Source organism: Crocodylus siamensis, chromosome 3 (genome assembly GCF_052110815.1).
Source record: "Crocodylus siamensis isolate JL-2025a chromosome 3, ASM5211081v1, whole genome shotgun sequence".
In the NCBI taxonomy this organism is placed as follows: domain Eukaryota; kingdom Metazoa; phylum Chordata; order Crocodylia; family Crocodylidae; genus Crocodylus; species Crocodylus siamensis.
Genome location: NC_143397.1, coordinates 662,534 through 679,911, shown reverse-complemented (window position 1 = coordinate 679,911; position 17,378 = coordinate 662,534). Strand labels below are relative to the sequence as shown.

Here is a 17,378-nt window from a genome sequence, read left to right as displayed (position 1 = left end):
TGGGTGCTCCCAGTATCCCAGTTTGTCTGAGGCCCTGGAGGTGGGTCTGATCTGGGGTGCGGGAGCATGGGAATGCTCCACGTCAGTCAAACGACAGCAAATGATTAACAGTCCCATCATGATGGGATTCCACCCCTTCATTGCTGGATGGGGGTGGCAGCGTTGCTCTGGAGCAGGATGACGACTCCAGAGCACCCCGAGGTTGCTACAGCTGTGCCCATGGACGGACCCAATCTGCAGGAACAAGGAAAAGTGGAGTCTGGCTCCCGTTAGACAGATCTGACTTCGACACCCACTATGAGTTATGTATGTCCTGTGCCATTAGTACTTCTTCTTAGTTGTCCCATGTGGATGCTTAACTACTACCTGATCCCCCGCCTGGAGTTTCTCCCAGCCACCCCTTGGCTGTTCTACTGCCAGCTCGCGAGGCTTGCTTTGACCAAAGGCTTGCTGCATGGGGCTTCCTCTGGGGCGGGGCCAATTGTTGGCCCAGTTGACTGAGAGATCCAGGTGCAGGTCCCAGTCCTTGAGGCTGAAGCAGTGGCCATTCGCAGGTTGCACTTTAAGATACCGTTGGCTCATTCTACTAGTTTATTAGGTTGCGGGTGATAGGCAATGTGATAAGTCCACAGCACATGATGTTTTGCAGCCCAATCATAGACAAGATGGTTGTGAAAATGTGAGCTGTTGTCACTTTGCAGCTTTACGGGAGGTGGGTAGATGGCTAGCAGGTTTTTTAGTGCCTTGGGAGAGGCCCGGGCAAACATCATTCTGGTGACTGCTTCCACTGCTACAAACACATACTGTCGCTTTCTGGGTGTGCGAGGAAGTGGACCTATAAAGTCACATTGCCAAACTTGCCATGTTACTTTCTCATCACGTAACGACAAAGGGGTAGTCAAGGCAGGGGTTAGCTGGGCCTTGACTTCCTGGCAGGTGATGCAGGAGTTGACTAATTCCCGTGCTTCCCTTTTGGTTAGGTGAATGCCCCAGGTGGCTGTTGGGCAAGCAGTACCGTCGTGGCCAGGATGCCCATGCTGCCGATGCAGCCACTCTGCGTCTAGCGCTCCAAGGGTTGCCTGGAGGGAGGGGCTGGGCACCTTCTCTGGGGGGCTGAGCTTCTGCTTCAGCAACAAGGTTTTCTATGCTGTCTTTGGCTAGTTTATTTATTTGTCTGTTCTACTTTACTTCATGCCCTTTAGCTTTTTTCATAGTTTCATAGTTTGTAGGGTCAGAAGGGACCTGAGCAGATCATCTAGTCCGACCCCTGCCATGGCAGGAAAGAGTACTGGGTTCAAACGACCCCAGCAAGGTGTACATCCAGCCTCCTCTTAAACACCCCCAGGGTAGGAGCCAGCACCACTTCTCTTGGAAGCTGGTTCCAGACCCTAGCCGCCCTGACTGTGAAGTCGCGCATCCTGAAGTTTAGTCTGAATCTCCCCTCTGCCAGCTTGTGACCGTTATTCTTGGTCACTCCTGGCGGTGCTCGGGGAAACAGTGACTTCCCCAGTGCCTGCTGGTCCCCCCGACTAGTTTATAACAGGCCACTAGACCCCCCTCAGCCTTCTCTTTTGGAGGCTGAACAGATTCAGGTCCCGCAGCCTGTCCTCATAGGGCCTGCCGTGTTGTCCCCTGATCATACAAGTGGCCTCCTCTGGACCCTCTCCATGCTGTCCACATCCCTCCTGCAGTGCGGTGCCCAGAACTGGACGCAGGACTCCAGCTGTGGCCTGACTGGTGCCGCACAGAGGGGGAGGATCACCTCCTTGGACCTGCTTGAGATGCATCTGTGGATGCATGCCAAGGTGCGGTTGGCCTTCCTGACCGCGTCCCCACACTGCCGGCCCGTGTTCATCTTGGAGTCAATGATGACCCCCAGATCCCTTTCCGCCTCCGTGCTGATAAGAGGGGAGTTCCCCAACCTGTAGGTATGGTGCCGGTTGTTCCTCCCGAGGTGCATCACCTTGCACTTGTCTGTGTTGAAACCCATCCTATTCTCGTCCGCCCACCCTTGTAACCTGTCGAGGTCTGACTGTAGCCTGTTGCATCCTTCCAATGTGCCCACGTCCCCCCACATCTTAGTGTCATCAGCAAATTTGAACAGGGTGCTTTTTACCCCCTCATCCAAATCGCTGATGAAGATGTAGAACAGTGTGGGCCCGAGGACCGAGCCCTGGGGGACCCCACTGCCCACGTCCTTCCACGATGAGAAGGACCCATCCACTACCGCCCTCTCGGTGCGGCCCTCCAGCCAGTTGGTGACACATCTGACTGTGTGGGTGTCTACACCACAGCCCCCCAGTTTCTTAATGAGAACAGGGTGAGAGACAGTGTCAAAAGCCTTCCGGAAGTCCAGGAAGGCGATGTCCACTGCTACCCCTGCGTCTAACGATCTGGTGATCTGATCGTAAAAGGCCACGAGGTTGGTCTGACAGGACCTGCCACTGATGAACCTGTGTTGGTTGCCCCTAAGCATGCAGTCTCCTGCTGGCCCCTCCTGGATGTGTGTCAGCATAATTTTCTCGAACAGCTTGCCTAGGATCGAGGTAAGACTAACCAGCCTATAGTTTCCCGGGTCCTTCTTCCTGCCTTTTTTGAAGATGGGGACCACGTTGGCCCTCTTCCAGTCCTCCGGTACCTCACCAGAGCACCACGAGTGCTCGTACAGCCGTGCCAGGGGACTTGCAATGACCTCGGCCAATTCCTTTAGAACTCTAGGGTGGAGATCGTCCGGGCCGGCTGACTTGAACATGTCCAACCCCTCCAGACGCTCCCTAGCTAAATCCTCGCTAACCCGTGGCCCAGGTGTGTCTCCCCCGGGGCCCGAGGGGGGCCCAGCAGGGAGGTGGCTGTTCTGGTCCCTACTTAGGAAGACGGAGGCAAAGAAATCGTTAAACATGTTAGCTTTGCCGTCTGGTGTGACGACCAAGTTACCCATGTTGTCCTGCAAGGGCCCCACATTACCCGGGACCTTCTTTTTACCCCCTACGTATTTAAAAAAGGACTTCTTATTGTCCTTAATCTGGGAAGCTAGTCCCGGTTCCATCTCTGCCTTGGCCTTCCTAACTACCCCCCTACATCCCCGAGCAACTGCAGAATAGCCCTCCCTGGTGATGACCCCTTCCTTCCATTGGGTGTAAGCCTCCTTTTTAGCAAGGAGACATTCCCGGATGCTTTTTTTGCTACTATGTGCTGCACTAACGTGTCGTTTATGTAGGGGAAGGCCTCCCTGTGCCGTTGCTCAAAAAGCCTCCCACTCATCACAGCTTTAAATGTCTCTACCTTGCTTTTGAAGTTTTCCTTTTTCCAGAGGGGTAGCCAGTTGGTGCACCCCTCTACTGCCATCGACAAATCACAGTAGATTTAAATGGGTTTTGTATAGCTTGACTTTAGTAACAGTTTATAGTTGGCTATGTTGACTACAGTGGCCAGTTCATCATACTGCTCACTTTGACCGTTTCCCCCCATCCTAAGCTGCTTTCCACCTCAAACCCATATGGCAGCACTCCTCCAGGTACAACTTTTGGCTAAGCCGTCAGGAAACTAGACTTTTGTGTTTTTTAATGTTTCCATTTCGGGTGAGGAGAGAGGTGCTTCCTTGATCGGAGATGGCTCATCAGAGCTGGCTGCATCTGGGTATATGTTAACTGTGCTTTCTGTGTTGTTTTTCTACTAGTGGTGGACGCCTCTTTGGGGTTACCCGTTGGGCTTGTCTTAAGATATAATAGATCTACTTCTGCACTGTTGTTTCTTGGGCCCTCCCTCCAGGCAGGAGGTGTCGGTCAGACAATGCCGTTCCCAGGACGGGTACCGGGGTGGTTATGACAGTGGGTAACTCCCCGCTCAGGGCCTCTGTGGCCTCCAAAGCCGCGGCTGCTGCACACAGCATTTGTTCTAGCAGGGTGTATCGGGTTTCAGCTCCCTTCCAGCCTTGGCTCCAAATCCAAGGGGCTTTCCCTCTGCTTTAAATGTATCCCTCTGCCATAAGCTCCACTGGGGCCCCTCGTTGGACACATTTACATGGCATCAGAGCTCCCCTTCTGGATGCCGTGCTGCTAGGGAGGCGTGGATGGTTACTGCCTCCTTGAGGGCCCGCATGGCATGTTGGTGCTCAGGGCCCCATTTCCACTGTGCCTTTGTTTTGCATAAATTATACAGAGGCCGGGCTAATACGCTAAACTCAGGGACATGCAGGCACCAGAAATTAAGCGCTCCCAGCTGGGCTTGCAATTCTTTTACATTGTTGGGGTCAGGGGTATCTACCAGGCTTTGCAGCTCCTTAGCCGGTATGGTGGGTCCACCTTGCTGCCACTGGATTCCTAGGAATTCACACTGGGGTCTGACTTTTTGGATCTTTTTGCTGGACAGCATGAACCCAAATGTTTGCATCTTCTCCTTTAGGGACTCAAAAGCACAAATGGTTAATTCCCAGTCCTGGCCCCCCACCATGGCATCATTGGCATATTGCCAGACATGCACCTTCAGGTGGCTTACTTGGACTTCATGGACTACCACAGCTAGCACTCTGTGGGCCAAGGTGGGGCTGCGTACCCAACCCTGGGGTAGGACTGTGTAGGTGTACTGCTGTCCCAGCCATGTGAAGGCAAACAAAGGCTAGTGATTATCATGGATGGGGATAGCAAAAAACATGTCTTTAATGTCTACGGATCCCATCCATTGAGGGCTATAGCACCTAATGCTTTCCGTCAGTGCAGGCATGGACGGGACCGTGGCCATCAAATGGTCGGTGTTGGCATTGGCCCTAAAATCAACAGTCAATTGCTAATGCCCATTTGGTTTACATACTGGCCACACTGGGTTGTTGTACAAGGAATGAGTTCGAATGATGGTTCCATCCTCCAGCTGCCAATTGATGATGTCTTGGATGGGTTGTGTTGCCTCGGGGGGGTGCGGTATTGCGGTCAGTGTGCCCGCTTCATGGCTGGCAGGGTGAGTGGGGTCATAGAACGTCGGGCTACTGCCGTAATCACGTCTTCCTGCTCGCTTTCTTGGGCCATGGCGTAGCCAAACTGCCAGGTTTCCTGCTTAAGGATAAACTGCTGCCCCTGCAATGCATTCAGACTTAGCAAATTTGGCCCTTCCCAGAGCAGCTGCTGTTACTACGGAGCCATTAGACAAGGTGAAAGTGGGTCGGACTAAATGTCCTGGTTGTCCGGCACCTCCAACTCCTGCTACCTGGTAGGGGGTCCCCCGTGCCCCTCTCCATTCTGCACAGTCTAAAATGCACAGCTGGGCAGCAGTGTCTATTAGCATGTCAATTGACTTTTTCCTCCGATTTAAACAAATCTTTATAGGTACTTGGATTAAGGGGCCAATATTATTCTGATTACTGGTCTCCAATCCTCTACTGCCCCCACGATGACCCCTTGCTCGGGGGGCTGGGTCAGCCGGGACTTCTACTTCGGGGGGTCCGGGCGTGCTGAGGGTTCTGTTTTCTTCCCCTTCCTGCCCCTGCAGTGTTTGACCCATAGCTCTTGCAGGACTATGGTAGGCAGTCCATCAATTTGCTCTTTACTACCGCCAGTAACTCTTTCCACATTTGCACCTGCGGGGTTTTAGATCTTTCATTTCCCACTTTCCTGGACTTGGGGGAGGCCCTGCCAGGTCATCTTTCTTGGGGGCCACTGCCATGGCCCTGGCAGTTTTTGTTGGTTTGGGAAGCCCCGGCTTCTGCAAAATGGGCAGAAGCTGTAACAATTGCTGTATTGCGTTTCTTACCGGGTGAGTTACTAACTCTTGTTGTAAAGCCAGCGGGGCTGAAGTGCATTCCGTCGGTGCTCGCTGGCAGAACTTCCTCCACGTGGCTTCTGTCACTAGCTCTTCATCTAGAGTGTGTTTCCAGTTTCCTGCTCGCATGATTTTAGTTAAAGCCAGCTGATACAGACAATGGATAGCTTCTTCTAAGTTAGCCTATGCCTGTGGGGGAGGGTTAAGCTTTTCTTCCATGTTACCATAACCTGCAGCACCCGCCTGTATTGCGGCAGAAAACAGTAATGTCGTGGTCTTGCCTGACTCACTGACCCAACTGGAGTTTGGGGTAGAGAACCAATTGTGCTGCCTCAGTGCAACTCACAGATACTACTGAGGCTCCTTCTCTATACATTTGAACTAACCAGTCTATTATTTGCTCCCCCGGTTTGGCCTTATGTTGTTCTTGCAAGTCTCTGATTTCTGTGAAACATGTCTCCATCCGGAGATTGTCCCCTTGTGGCCTTGCACGGGTTATCACTCCTGGGAAGGTTTGGGCTAACTCCCCTCCTAAATTCGCTTGGGCTAGTGGGGCATAAGGAGGTGGGATCTCACAGGCTTCTTTCTTCTGCAAGCCTCACATACTTACCATTTTTTGGCTTAGTTTCTGCAGTTTTACCACACAGACTCTCGCTTTCTGAGTCATCCCACAGCTCAGTTTTTGGAATTTCACCATAAGACACTGCCAGACCTTTTCAGGGCAAGGTTCAACTGATCGTGCCACTTGCACTTTCTGCTCAAGGGAGCTGATTGCCTGTATGACTAGTATTTTTCCCTCCCGCCGCTCTAGTATCGCTACTCGATCTTGAGCTGCTCTGGCAGACGCGCATGCGACACTGCTAGAATCCTTTTCTTCTCTTAATTCCTTTTCAAGCTGGGTTACTCGGTCTTTTAGGGACTGGTTCTCTTGATGGAGCTGAGTGGCTTCTTTTGCTCCCAGTCTTAGGCAGGTTGCCAGCAGCCAAGGCAGACATCTCTTCTCAGGTCTGCCCCTCTGCACAGCAGTGAACACAGCCCACTGACAGGGTACTGTGGTGGGATCACTCCAGGCGGGTCTCAACCTCTCTTTATCCCACCCCTGATTCTTAATACCCGTAACTTCTTCTATCAAAGCAATCAGTGGAGTCCACCCCTCTACCCCCTCTGCACCATCTTTTCCCTCCAAACTCTCCATCCTCAGTCCTGTTCGTGATGCCAGTTTTGTCACAGGCCAGCTGGGCACTGTGAGTATATCAGTTTAGCCACTCAGCTGTTTGGTTCGGGATCGAGGAGGCAGAGTTGGGAGTAAAACAATGGCAAATTTATTATAGCTTACACACACCCACCATTTAACAGAATGATAAACGCAATAAGCAGATAATGCAGTATTAAAAAGCTAATAGTAAATAATAACAGATAATAACAACAGATAAATAGATCAATCTGTCGCAGGCCAGCTAGGCGTTGCGAGGGTATCAGCTCCTGGGCTGTTTAAAACAACAAATAGACAGACATGGGTTGACAGCTTATCGATAGTCCCTCAGTGCCAGGTGCACGCCAGATGATTCCAGCAAAGTCAGGCGTCCCCGACTGACGCTGTCTGAAGGATTACTGGGGAAGGTCCTTTGATCAGGATCTGATCTTCACTCACACTAGGAGTCCGGAGTCTGCGCTTAGAACAGCAATTTCCATCCTGTTCCCTCCTTCCTGTTGGTTGCTTGACACACGCGCTTTTTCTACGTAGTCTTATGCTAATCTGCTGGTCTCAGGGCCATTCACAATCTTGTGTTATAGCTATTACTCTATGGGATTAAAAGGTGTTAAAATTATTATAAAAGGTTACTACTGAAACTTGGGTTTATCTAATAAGCAAATTACAATGCAGCATCTTCAGGTTTGAAATTAACAGTACTCTGCCTAAATCTAACCCCTTTAGAACTCTCTGACTATGCTTCTTTGAGACATGCTTTCCTGGAATATGCTGGATAAACTAGGCAGTTGAATCTAGTTTTTATCACTATCAGGGCTAAATTTTGAACAAGAAAAGACCATTAGGTCAGCTAATTTTACAGTTATAGCTTTGTCTTTGAGGCTTAGTTAGTTCTACAGACAGTTACAAGTTACATTTGTGGGTTACAAAAATACAAGCTTTATATTAGACAAAACTTCTGAATGCTTCTAAGAAGCACATATGTATTGCTTATTAACTGTTTTGGTTCTGGCTGTCACAATGGTCCAGGTTTCATCATCTCCTGCTGTTTAGCCTTTATATGGGTCCCCTGCAACTGGGCCTCTCCAGCTGCCTTATAGTCTCAGTGCAAGGGGTGCTGTTCCTCTGAGTCTCAAAGGAGCTGAGGAGGGCACCCTGAGTGCACTCTGCCAGAATCACGTGCTTAAATTTTCCCTGAAACCCCCTAAAAGGCTGGTTTGTGTGGAAGCGGCTTTCCTATCTCAGTTCCTGGGACCTGGTCTGGAGTCTTGGAGAAGTTTTGCTGGTCAAGCCTTTGGTTACATCACAGCCACCAGAGCCTAAGGGTATCTGCCCACGTGGATGGATACGAGCAGGCTTGGTCCACCTGCTTGCAGAGGGCTGTGGTCCGAGTTGTGCCGGATGCACCCAAAGACATCAAAACATTACCCCCAAGGGGTGTGTGATCAAGCAGTGGGCAATTAAGTAACTCTGCCAGCTCCTAAATGGAGAGGTGCACAGATTCCCACTGTGCCCATTCCCACAGGCATGGTGTCTGCACAGAGCTGCAGCCCCACGGCACCAGCTCCCAGCCTTCCGTGGGGAGCACACCCGGGACTGGGCCTGTCCTCTGTGTGGCTGGTCTCTTCCAAAGCTTTGACTTTGTCCCTCTCCCCTATATGTCAACAAGAAGCACTTTAGAGATACCTGAAGGGCTGCCATAAAGAAGAGGTAGGCACCTCTTCTCTCTTGCTGCAGAGAGGAGGATGAGAAGCAATGGCTCGAAGTAGTTTTAGATTGGAGATCAGGACAAGCATCTTCACTGTCAGAGCAAGGGCGGCAGTGGGACGGACATCAGGGAAGGGGGACACTCTCCAGCACTGGAGGTGTCAAGGAGAGGTGGGACAGCCACAGGTCGGGGGATGCTGTAGGTGCAGCAATGCCTGTGCTCTGCTATGGGGATTTCCAGGTTTCTGGGCTCTCCTGGTTGCCACATGGGGCTGGGAAGGAATTTTCCTTTCACTCCAGCTGCCAGGATTTGTTTTATTTATTTATTTAAAAATCTTCTGCAGCAGCTGGGGCTGGGCTGTGCCAATGCTCCTGCTGGGACCTGAACCTGAAGACTACTGACGTCTTGCCTCTTCATTTAGGGTCAGAAAGGAATTTCTCTGCTTGCCCCCAGTCAGATTGGTACAGGTGGAGGTGGGGGTGCCTTCCTCTGCTGCGAGGGCATGGCCTCCATCTGGGGTGTCTGTTAACCCCCTTTGCAGCAGCAGGATGTTGGTTGCTGCAGCCCCACCACGTTTCCTGTGGCAGGGTGGGGTGCATGGGGTTGAACTAGACGTGCCACCACAAGGTCCTTTCCAAGCTGACTTCTCCATGACTGTGATCCTAACTAAGCTATGATGTCTGACACCTACTGCTGCCCCTGCCTCGTGCCAAGGATTGTTGCTCCCTCTGCAATGGGTCCAAATGGGTCAGAGAGGGTGAGGCCGGAGATGCCAGGGCTCCTATAGTCAGGCTGTGGTGGCTGAGGATGGGCTCCTCATGCCTGGTGGCCCAATAGGAGACACTGACCACAGAAGCCAACACTGGGCACTGCCTGGCAAAGGTGCAGCTGCAGCAAGCACCAGCAAGGGTGGCAGGGCTTGTGGTGCTGGGGAGGGGTCTTCTCCACTCACACAGATGCTCAGCTCACTGGTTGCTCCACGGGGGCCTCCATCGCTCTGCCCTTCTCCCAGCCCCATGTGAGGGGTCAGCCTCACATGGAGATCCCTGGCACTGCTGTCAAGGCATTTCTGTGGTGGCTCCCTGGACACCAGGTCAGCCCACAGCCAGGCACCAAGGCAACCCCATTCGTTCCTATGGGAGGTTCACCTGGTGCCCGGGGGAAAACCTGTGGACAAGGGCAGGAAGTTGGGAGGGGTGCACCAAAGTCAGAGCTGAGCCCCTTGCTGCTGTCCCCAGCTGGGCCTGGAGCGCTTCCACGGCGTCGCGATCCTGGGCTCCAACGGCCCCGAATGGGTCATCGCTGACATCGGGGCCATCATGGCCGGGTAAGGGGGTGCCTTCACGCTGCGGGGTGGGATGGGGCCCGTGCGCTGCTGGGGGGACTCGGGGCTGGCCCTGGTGCGGGCGCAGGCTGTGGCCGGCTGAGGGGGCTCCGTGGGCCGGTCCCTGAGTGGCTCTGGAGCAGGTGGGACTGGAGCGGGTGCGGCTGGGCTGACGGGGCATCTCCCCGGGGCCCCTGGCCTCACGCTGCTGCTCTCCCCCCAGGGGCCTGGCGGTCGGGATCTACAACACCAGCTCCCCCGAGGCCTGTGGCTACGTCGCCGCCAACTGCGCGGCCAACGTGGTGGTGGTGGAGGACAACGCGCAGCTCAGCAAGATCCTGCAGGTGACGGCAGCATCCCCTCCCAAGGGGCTTCCTGCCCCCCTAATCCCAAGGGGTTTGTGTGCCCTGTTCCCCCATGCATAGTCCTCCTCGGCTCCTGGACCCCAGCCCTGCTGGACTCATCTCCCTGGTGTCCTCGCTCTCCCATTCCCTGTGTTGTCCTGTCCCCTGTCCCTCCCCACAGTCCCATGGCACAGCCATGCCTGCCCTGGGCTGCCAGCTCTCCCCACTCTTGCACCTATGGTTGTTGCAGAGTGTGAAGCACCCAGCACTGGGATGGGGACGCCGTGGGGCAGTGGAGGGGGCTCTCCTGCCTGAGGCTGCTGCATTGATCCCCATGTCCCCACAGGTGCAGAAACAGCTGCCCCACCTCAAGGCCATCATCCAGTATCGAGACCAGCTGGAGGAGAAGAGACCCAACATGTACACGGTATGGGTCTGTCATGGTGGTCAGCAGGGGGGGAGCTCCCATCTACCATGCACCTTTGTTGCTGTATGGCCCCCCACCCAGCACCCTGCAACACCCCCAGCTCCTGTGTCCCCCACAGCACAGACCAGCTCCACACATACCCCCAGTCCCACAGCCTTGTTCTGCCCAGCACAGCCTGCCTGGGAGTGGGTCTGGCTCATCCTGTGGCTCATCCCCTGTTAGCCACATTGCAGTCAGCTTGGGTGGACTAGACCTCTCCCCCTGCACCCATGCCAGCACCCTTCTCCTAGCACCAGGGAGATCAGGTGTTCTGTGCTATTGCTACATCCCCACCCTGGCCTTGATCCTGGCTGACCCGCTCCCTGGCAATGGCATGAGCTGGCAGGGGGAATGTCTTCTTTGGTGCCCTTCTCCACACCTTGGCCCTAATCCTGGCTGATACACTGACCCGTCCCCTGGCAGTGGGAGGAGTTCATGGAGCTGGGCAGGACCGTGCCGGACTCGCAGCTGGACTCCGTCATCCGTTCCCAGTGCGTGAACCACTGCTGCACCCTGATCTACACCTCGGGCACCACGGGCACACCCAAGGGCGTCATGCTCAGCCACGACAATGTGAGTGCCCCACATTGCTCTCTCCAACCCCCACAGCACAGGAGAGACCCTAGCTGCCCCTCCACTCCCTGCTGCCCTGGCAGAACAGGAGAGTTGGGGGGCCTCCAGGGCCCACAGCCCTCATAGATGAGGTCAGGGCCATGGTCTGGGAACTGTGCCGGGCTAGTGGTGAGCGAAGCCCCGACTACTGCAGGTGACATGGGTATCCAAGGCGGCGAAGGACATGCTGACGTTCCCGGATCATGGGGTATTCATCAACTACCTGCCCCTGAGCCACGTGGCTGCACAGATCCTGGACCTCTGGATGCCCATGTACTTGGGGGTTACCACCTCCTTCGCCCAGCCTGATGCACTAAAGGTAATGGGGCCAGATGGGAAGGAGCACAGCCACTCCCTACCCAGGCAGAGCTGCAGAGCTCTGTCCAGGCCAAGTTGTTGCGTCTCAGCAGCAGCTCTGGGGAGGGGACAGGGATGGGGGGGCGGGGGGTTGCTGCTTGCTAGTAAATCCCCCCACCCCCCCATCACTTTTTGTCTGCCCCACCTGTGTGCTACCAAAGGCTCCCCCCTTCCATCGAAGCCGTGAGCTGGTGGCCTGGTCCCAGGGCTGGGCTTCCCCCAGCCCAGGTAAGAAGGCAGCGCCGCATGAGCTGTGCCAGACAAACCAGCTCTGCCCTAGTGGCTGCAGCATCCCAGACAAACAGGGGAACAGTCAGACAGACAAGCAGCTTTTAGAGGCAGGGGATGGTCAAAGAAACACAGGGCAGCCCTGACTATCCGTCAAGCTCAAGGTTCCTAGAATTTTTTTTACTGATGGCTCCATTTTTTTGCAGACTTTACAGACAGGGGTTTTTTTGCCCTATTTTTATTGATTGTCTGTAAATTTACAAGCAGTTGGTAACCCTGGGGAGGGGAGTCCCCGGGGTGGGGGGGGGCACAAGCTTTGCCAGTGGGTGTGTGGGCTGCCAGTGCCCCCCAGCTGGGACCCCTTTCTCTTGACCCTGCTTGCTGTGTGGGCCCAGGGCTCCCTGTTCACTACGCTGAAGGAGGTGCGCCCCACGGCCTTTGCGGGTGTGCCGCGTGTGTGGGAGAAGATGGAGGAAAAGCTCAAAGTCGCCTTCGGCCAGTCGTCCCTGGGCAAGAGGAAGCTGGTGGAGTGGGCACGGGGCATCGGCCTGCAGGCCAGCTACAGCCGCCTGGATGGGTGAGTAGGGGTAGCCAGGGGCTCGGGGTGGGTAGCACCATCCAGGATGAGTTGGAAGGGCAGCACAGGAGGTACAGGCAGACAGACTGTGACTGTCAGGTCACTGGGGGCCTGGGGCACCCAGCAGCCATGTGCACAGCTGGCACTGGGGCTGTCACAGGTGTGGCCTGGGATGCCTGGCACATGCCTGACCCTTCAAGCCTCCCATCCCACCCCACCCATGAGGTTAACAGGGGACCCTGCTCTCCAGGCTGGGTCTGGGGGGGCGGGGCACACAGCTGCAGCTGGTGGGACATGGTGATTCCCATTGAGACAAATGCAGATGACTGCCACTAGCAGTGGGGACTGGCCCAGGTCCCCAGAGCCTTACAGATGTGCCAAGCATACCTGAAATCCCTGGCCAGATGGATGTCCCAGTCCCAGCCCCACTGTCTGCCTCGCCTCAGCCCTCCTTCTCCTCCCCACAGGGATGGCTCCATGCCTTGGGGCTTCGCCTTGGCTGACCGCCTGCTGTTCAGGAAAGTGCACAAGGAGCTGGGGCTGCAGCGCTGTGCCCTGTTTCTTGCTGGGGCAGCACCTATCACCAAGGACACGCTGGAGTTCTTCATGAGCCTCCACCTGCCCATCTTCGAGATGTTTGGCATGAGCGAGACCAGTGGGCCACACAGCACTGGCGCAAATGAGACCTTTCGCATCTACAGGTGGGGCAGGGTGTGTGGTGGGGAGGGCAGAGCAACACACTCCAGGCACTGGGACAGAGGTGCAACCCCAGTGTGCAGGGGCCTGGTGAAGACTGAGCACCTGGCACAGGTCGGGGGACAGCAGGGGCTGAGACAAGGGTATGGGTGGGGAAGTGGGGACCCTCTCCCAGCTGGGCTGCAGGGGAGGGGGTTCAGGATGAAGTACCTCAGGGACCGCACAGTCATCTCCAGGCAGGTGTCTGTTCCTGGGGGAGCCAGCCCAGCCCTCCCACCCCCAAAGCTCCCACTGCTGCTGAGGGTGCGGGCGCTGCCTCCAGCTGTGGGAAGGAGCTGCCAGGCTGCAGATCCCGAATCGAGCAGCCAGATGCGGAGGGCACCGGCGAGCTGTGCTGCTGGGGCCGCCACATCTTCATGGGCTACATGGGCATGGAGGCCGCGACGCAGGAGGCACTGGATGAGGAGGGCTGGCTGCACACGGGGGACCTTGCACGCCGTGACCCTGATGGATTCCTCTACATTGTGGGCAGGATCAAAGGTAGGGGATGAGGGACGTGTGAGGGGCAGGGGTGCTGGGTTGGCGCAGGTCTGGGGGGATGGATACACAGGTGAGGCAAGTGCCCAAGAAAGGGGTCACAAGGCTGTGGCTCTGGGGGCACGTTTGTGGTCTGGGTGCCCCAGGGGTACTGGAGGGCCATGTGCAGAAGACACAGGAGGGAAGCTATCACCTTGCTGCATCCTGTCAGTGGCATCTGCCCTTCTTGCCTTTGCCACCAGCCTTTCCCTACCACATGCCACCTATGTTAGGCCTCCTTTCCCTAGTGACCCTGTGCTGCTTGCAGAGTTGGTGATCACGGCAGGTGGGAAGAACATCACCCCGGTGCCCATCGAGGATGCAGTGAAGAAGGAGGTGCCGATCATCAGCAACGCAGTGCTGGTCGGTGATGGCAAAAAGTTTCTGTCCATGCTGCTGACCCTGAAGGTGAGAGACCATCCCTCTGAGCTCCCTGGTTCAGTGCAGTCTCACATGTCCCAGGTCATGGGTACTCGTGACTGTCTGCAGCTTCCATGCCCTTTTTCAGGCTGTGAAGCCATGGCCTCTGTGTCCCTGTCCTCTGCCCATTCTGGGGAAGCTGTGGCTACTGTGACCTAGGCACACACAGGGCTAGGAGGGGGCTCTCGGCCCAGTGCATTCAGGCCCAGAGTTCACAGGCAGACATGTGTCAATAGGGACCAGAGTTGGGGTCAGGAAGGATTTTACTGCCTGGTCAGATTGGTACACACTGGGGGATGTTGCCTTTCTCTGTAGTGGGGGCACGGCCTCTCTCTAGGACCTCTTAAGCATCTACTGACAGCATTTCACAGCAGCAGGATGTTGGCTGCCACGGTTCACCTGCAGCAGGGTTAGGTGTTAGGTCCGTGCTGTGCCTGGGCTGGGCGTAGGTAGAGTCTAGATGAAGAACTGTCTGAGCTGGTTTGGACAGGGCTGCTACTGCCTCAGGAACAGGGTGGACTGGATGTGAGCTCTGTGTGGCGGGCCAGTAGGCGAAGCTCCTGCGTTGAGCCTCCCACTTCCCTGCACCTGACCACCTTCCGGACTCCACGCATCCCCCCAGGGGCGCCTAAGCCCGGGCAGACCCGCTTTCGAACCCCACTGCAGAGTCCGGGGGTAACGTGTTGCCACCACCCCAAGAAGGGACTGTCTAGGTCCTGTGTCATTGCGAAAACAGAGGCCTAATAGTCCTATGGGTACTCGACCCAATTCAAAAACTTGGGGTACCTCCCGAAATCGGGGGCCAAAAATAGTCTCCCTTAGTCTGCAGACCCAAGGGGCTTCCTAGGCATAATTAAACCCACTCCTCAATAAGTCTCCTACACCAGTCATAAAGGAGAACTTTATTGCTCCTGACAGGATGAGGCAGAATAGGGTAAGAGGTAGAGCACTAGCAAGGGATGACCATTGAGCAAAACAGTCGGGCTGAGGTAGCCGTTTGGTACGCAAATGCATCACTGGGAGCTGACTAGCTCTCTAGAAACACTTACAAGTACCATGCAGAAGACGGTAGAGATCTGGCTCGGACATTTGCAGAGAGAGCATTTCAGATGGATCAGACTCTCTCCCTGTGTCCTGATGCTAGTGCCATGCTGCTGCTTCTTCTTGGTCCAGGCCCTTGTAGCGCCTTTCTGACCTCAGCAGCCCAGTCCAGTAGAAGCAACTAGCCGACCAATTTAGCATCACTGGAGAACTGGGCAGATGAGCAGGGGCTTTTCCCTCCCCCCACCCAGGTGACCAGAGGGACCACCCCCTGGGCACCAGCTTTTGTCATGTAGGCAGGGAGGAAAATCCCCCCTCCCTTAGGAATCTGGCCCCAGTGTCCCTGGCGGGCAGGGACAGATTCCTGGAGACAGACACGGGCGGTGGCATTTCTGCCACACTCTGCAGATCCCTGCCAGCCCCACAACTGGGATTCTGCATGAGCCTCTGTCTCTCCTAATCAATCCTGAGCTCATGCTCAGTGTCCAGTTCAAGTGACCTGTAGCCCTTCCCTGCCCATCCTACCCTGGTGCATGGAGAGCAAGCACCAGGCTGCATTTTTCCTTTTCCACCTGACATCCCACATATCTCCTGGTTTGAAGTCCTCAAGCCCTGAGTCCCATTGGCCTCCCTCACTGAGAGCCAAACTCTCCTGGTGTTGGCTGCCCCCAAGCACCATCTGTAAACCCCACTGCTCACTGCCCTCCTGCATTTTCGACTAAACATCCTCAGGCTTCCCAATGGGATTGAGCTATCCCTGATCTTCATCATCCTTCACCCCCCACTCCCTGAGACAGGAAGAATCCCATGGAGTGCACCAACCTTGTCTTTGCTTTCACTTCAAAACAGAAACAAACATTTATCCTAAGGTCCCTCTGGCTCCACGTGGAGATCCTCACCTGCCTGGGCTCAGGAGGCTCTGGGGGGACAAGGGTGGTGCGCAGATGGGCCGCAGGTCTTCTTGGATTTGCTGAGCTCCCCCCTGCCCTGTATTCAGAGATGACTGGTCCTGATAGTCTGCTTGGTTTTATTCATGTTTCTTTGTTGCACTGACGTTTTGAGGACTGGGCTGAACCAGATCTCCGGCAGATTTGAAAGGTGTCAGTTTGTTGGGATTTATATTCTTGGGAAAGTAAGAAGGGAGGGTTCATTTCCATTGTGCATTGCTGTCCTGTTTCTTCTTTACCTTAGTTTATGGTCTTCTCCAACAAGGCCATTTCGTTTTTACAAATGATCTAAGCCTATTATAACTATTACAGCAAAACAGCATGACATACTCTCGGTTATATGAATCACTACTGCTCAGAGTTTAAGATAAAGCAATGATATAGTACATCTGGATTACTTCATGCATAGGGTCCCCTTATAACGTCTCCTTTCAGGCCCGGTGCTTTCTTTAATGACATCTCATGACTGGTTTAGTCAGACATGTTGATGGCCTCCTGTCCTTTGCTGACCAAGCTGGTGGTCACTTGTAAAGCTTCATGCTATGGTCAGTCAGAAACAGGCTGTGGAGCTTTCTGCTTGGCCACACTTGTGCGGCTTGGCCTATGGCACCTAAAATGGCCAAGGCTGGCAATAGCGCCTGTTCCTCAGTGCCTCCCATCACACCGAGGAGCTCCTCAGGCATAACGTCCCCATCCCATCGCTCGCTTCCCTGCCGCTCTTGGAGGTCCCACCGGCGGTGCAGCAGCAGGTTCTGTCTGCAGAGAAGGACAATCCAGCACGTGAGCCCAGCTCTCCCCTGCCTGCTCCCATGTCTAACGGGTTCCCCTCCCCCAGTGCGAGGTGGATCCGGAGTCGGGGGCGCCCCTGGACGAGCTGAGCCCCGAGGCCGTGCGGCTCTGCCGGGCGCTGGGCAGCCGGGCCACGCGGGTGTCGGAGGTGCTGAGCACGCGGGACCCGGCCGTGTACCAGGCCATCCAGCAGGGCGTGGAGCGGGTGAACCAGCGCGCCCCGTCCCGCGCCCACCGCGTGCAGAAGTGGGCCCTGCTGCCCCGGGACTTCTCCATCGCCGGCGGGGAGCTGGGTGAGTGCTGGGCACCGGGCCCCTGCGAGCGGGGCAGGAGTC

At 55.3% G+C, this 17,378-nt stretch overlaps 1 protein-coding gene across 3 annotated transcripts in view; it reads left to right on the top strand.

Moving 5' to 3' along the window:
- The window catches only part of LOC149867861 (long-chain-fatty-acid--CoA ligase ACSBG2-like), a 53,076-nt gene that overhangs the window by 35,334 nt on the left and 364 nt on the right, over window positions 1–17,378 (top strand). For all 3 annotated transcript variants that reach the window (XM_090037457.1, XM_090037458.1, XM_090037459.1), the window contains 10 exons: window positions 9,905–9,993; window positions 10,214–10,334; window positions 10,681–10,761; window positions 11,224–11,373; window positions 11,567–11,731; window positions 12,393–12,574; window positions 13,042–13,275; window positions 13,593–13,810; window positions 14,115–14,254; window positions 17,090–17,336. In XM_090037457.1, the coding sequence (XP_089893583.1) occupies window positions 9,905–9,993; window positions 10,214–10,334; window positions 10,681–10,761; window positions 11,224–11,373; window positions 11,567–11,731; window positions 12,393–12,574; window positions 13,042–13,275; window positions 13,593–13,810; window positions 14,115–14,254; window positions 17,090–17,336 (1,627 nt within the window). The remainder of the gene's footprint in view (window positions 1–9,904; window positions 9,994–10,213; window positions 10,335–10,680; window positions 10,762–11,223; window positions 11,374–11,566; window positions 11,732–12,392; window positions 12,575–13,041; window positions 13,276–13,592; window positions 13,811–14,114; window positions 14,255–17,089; window positions 17,337–17,378) is intronic.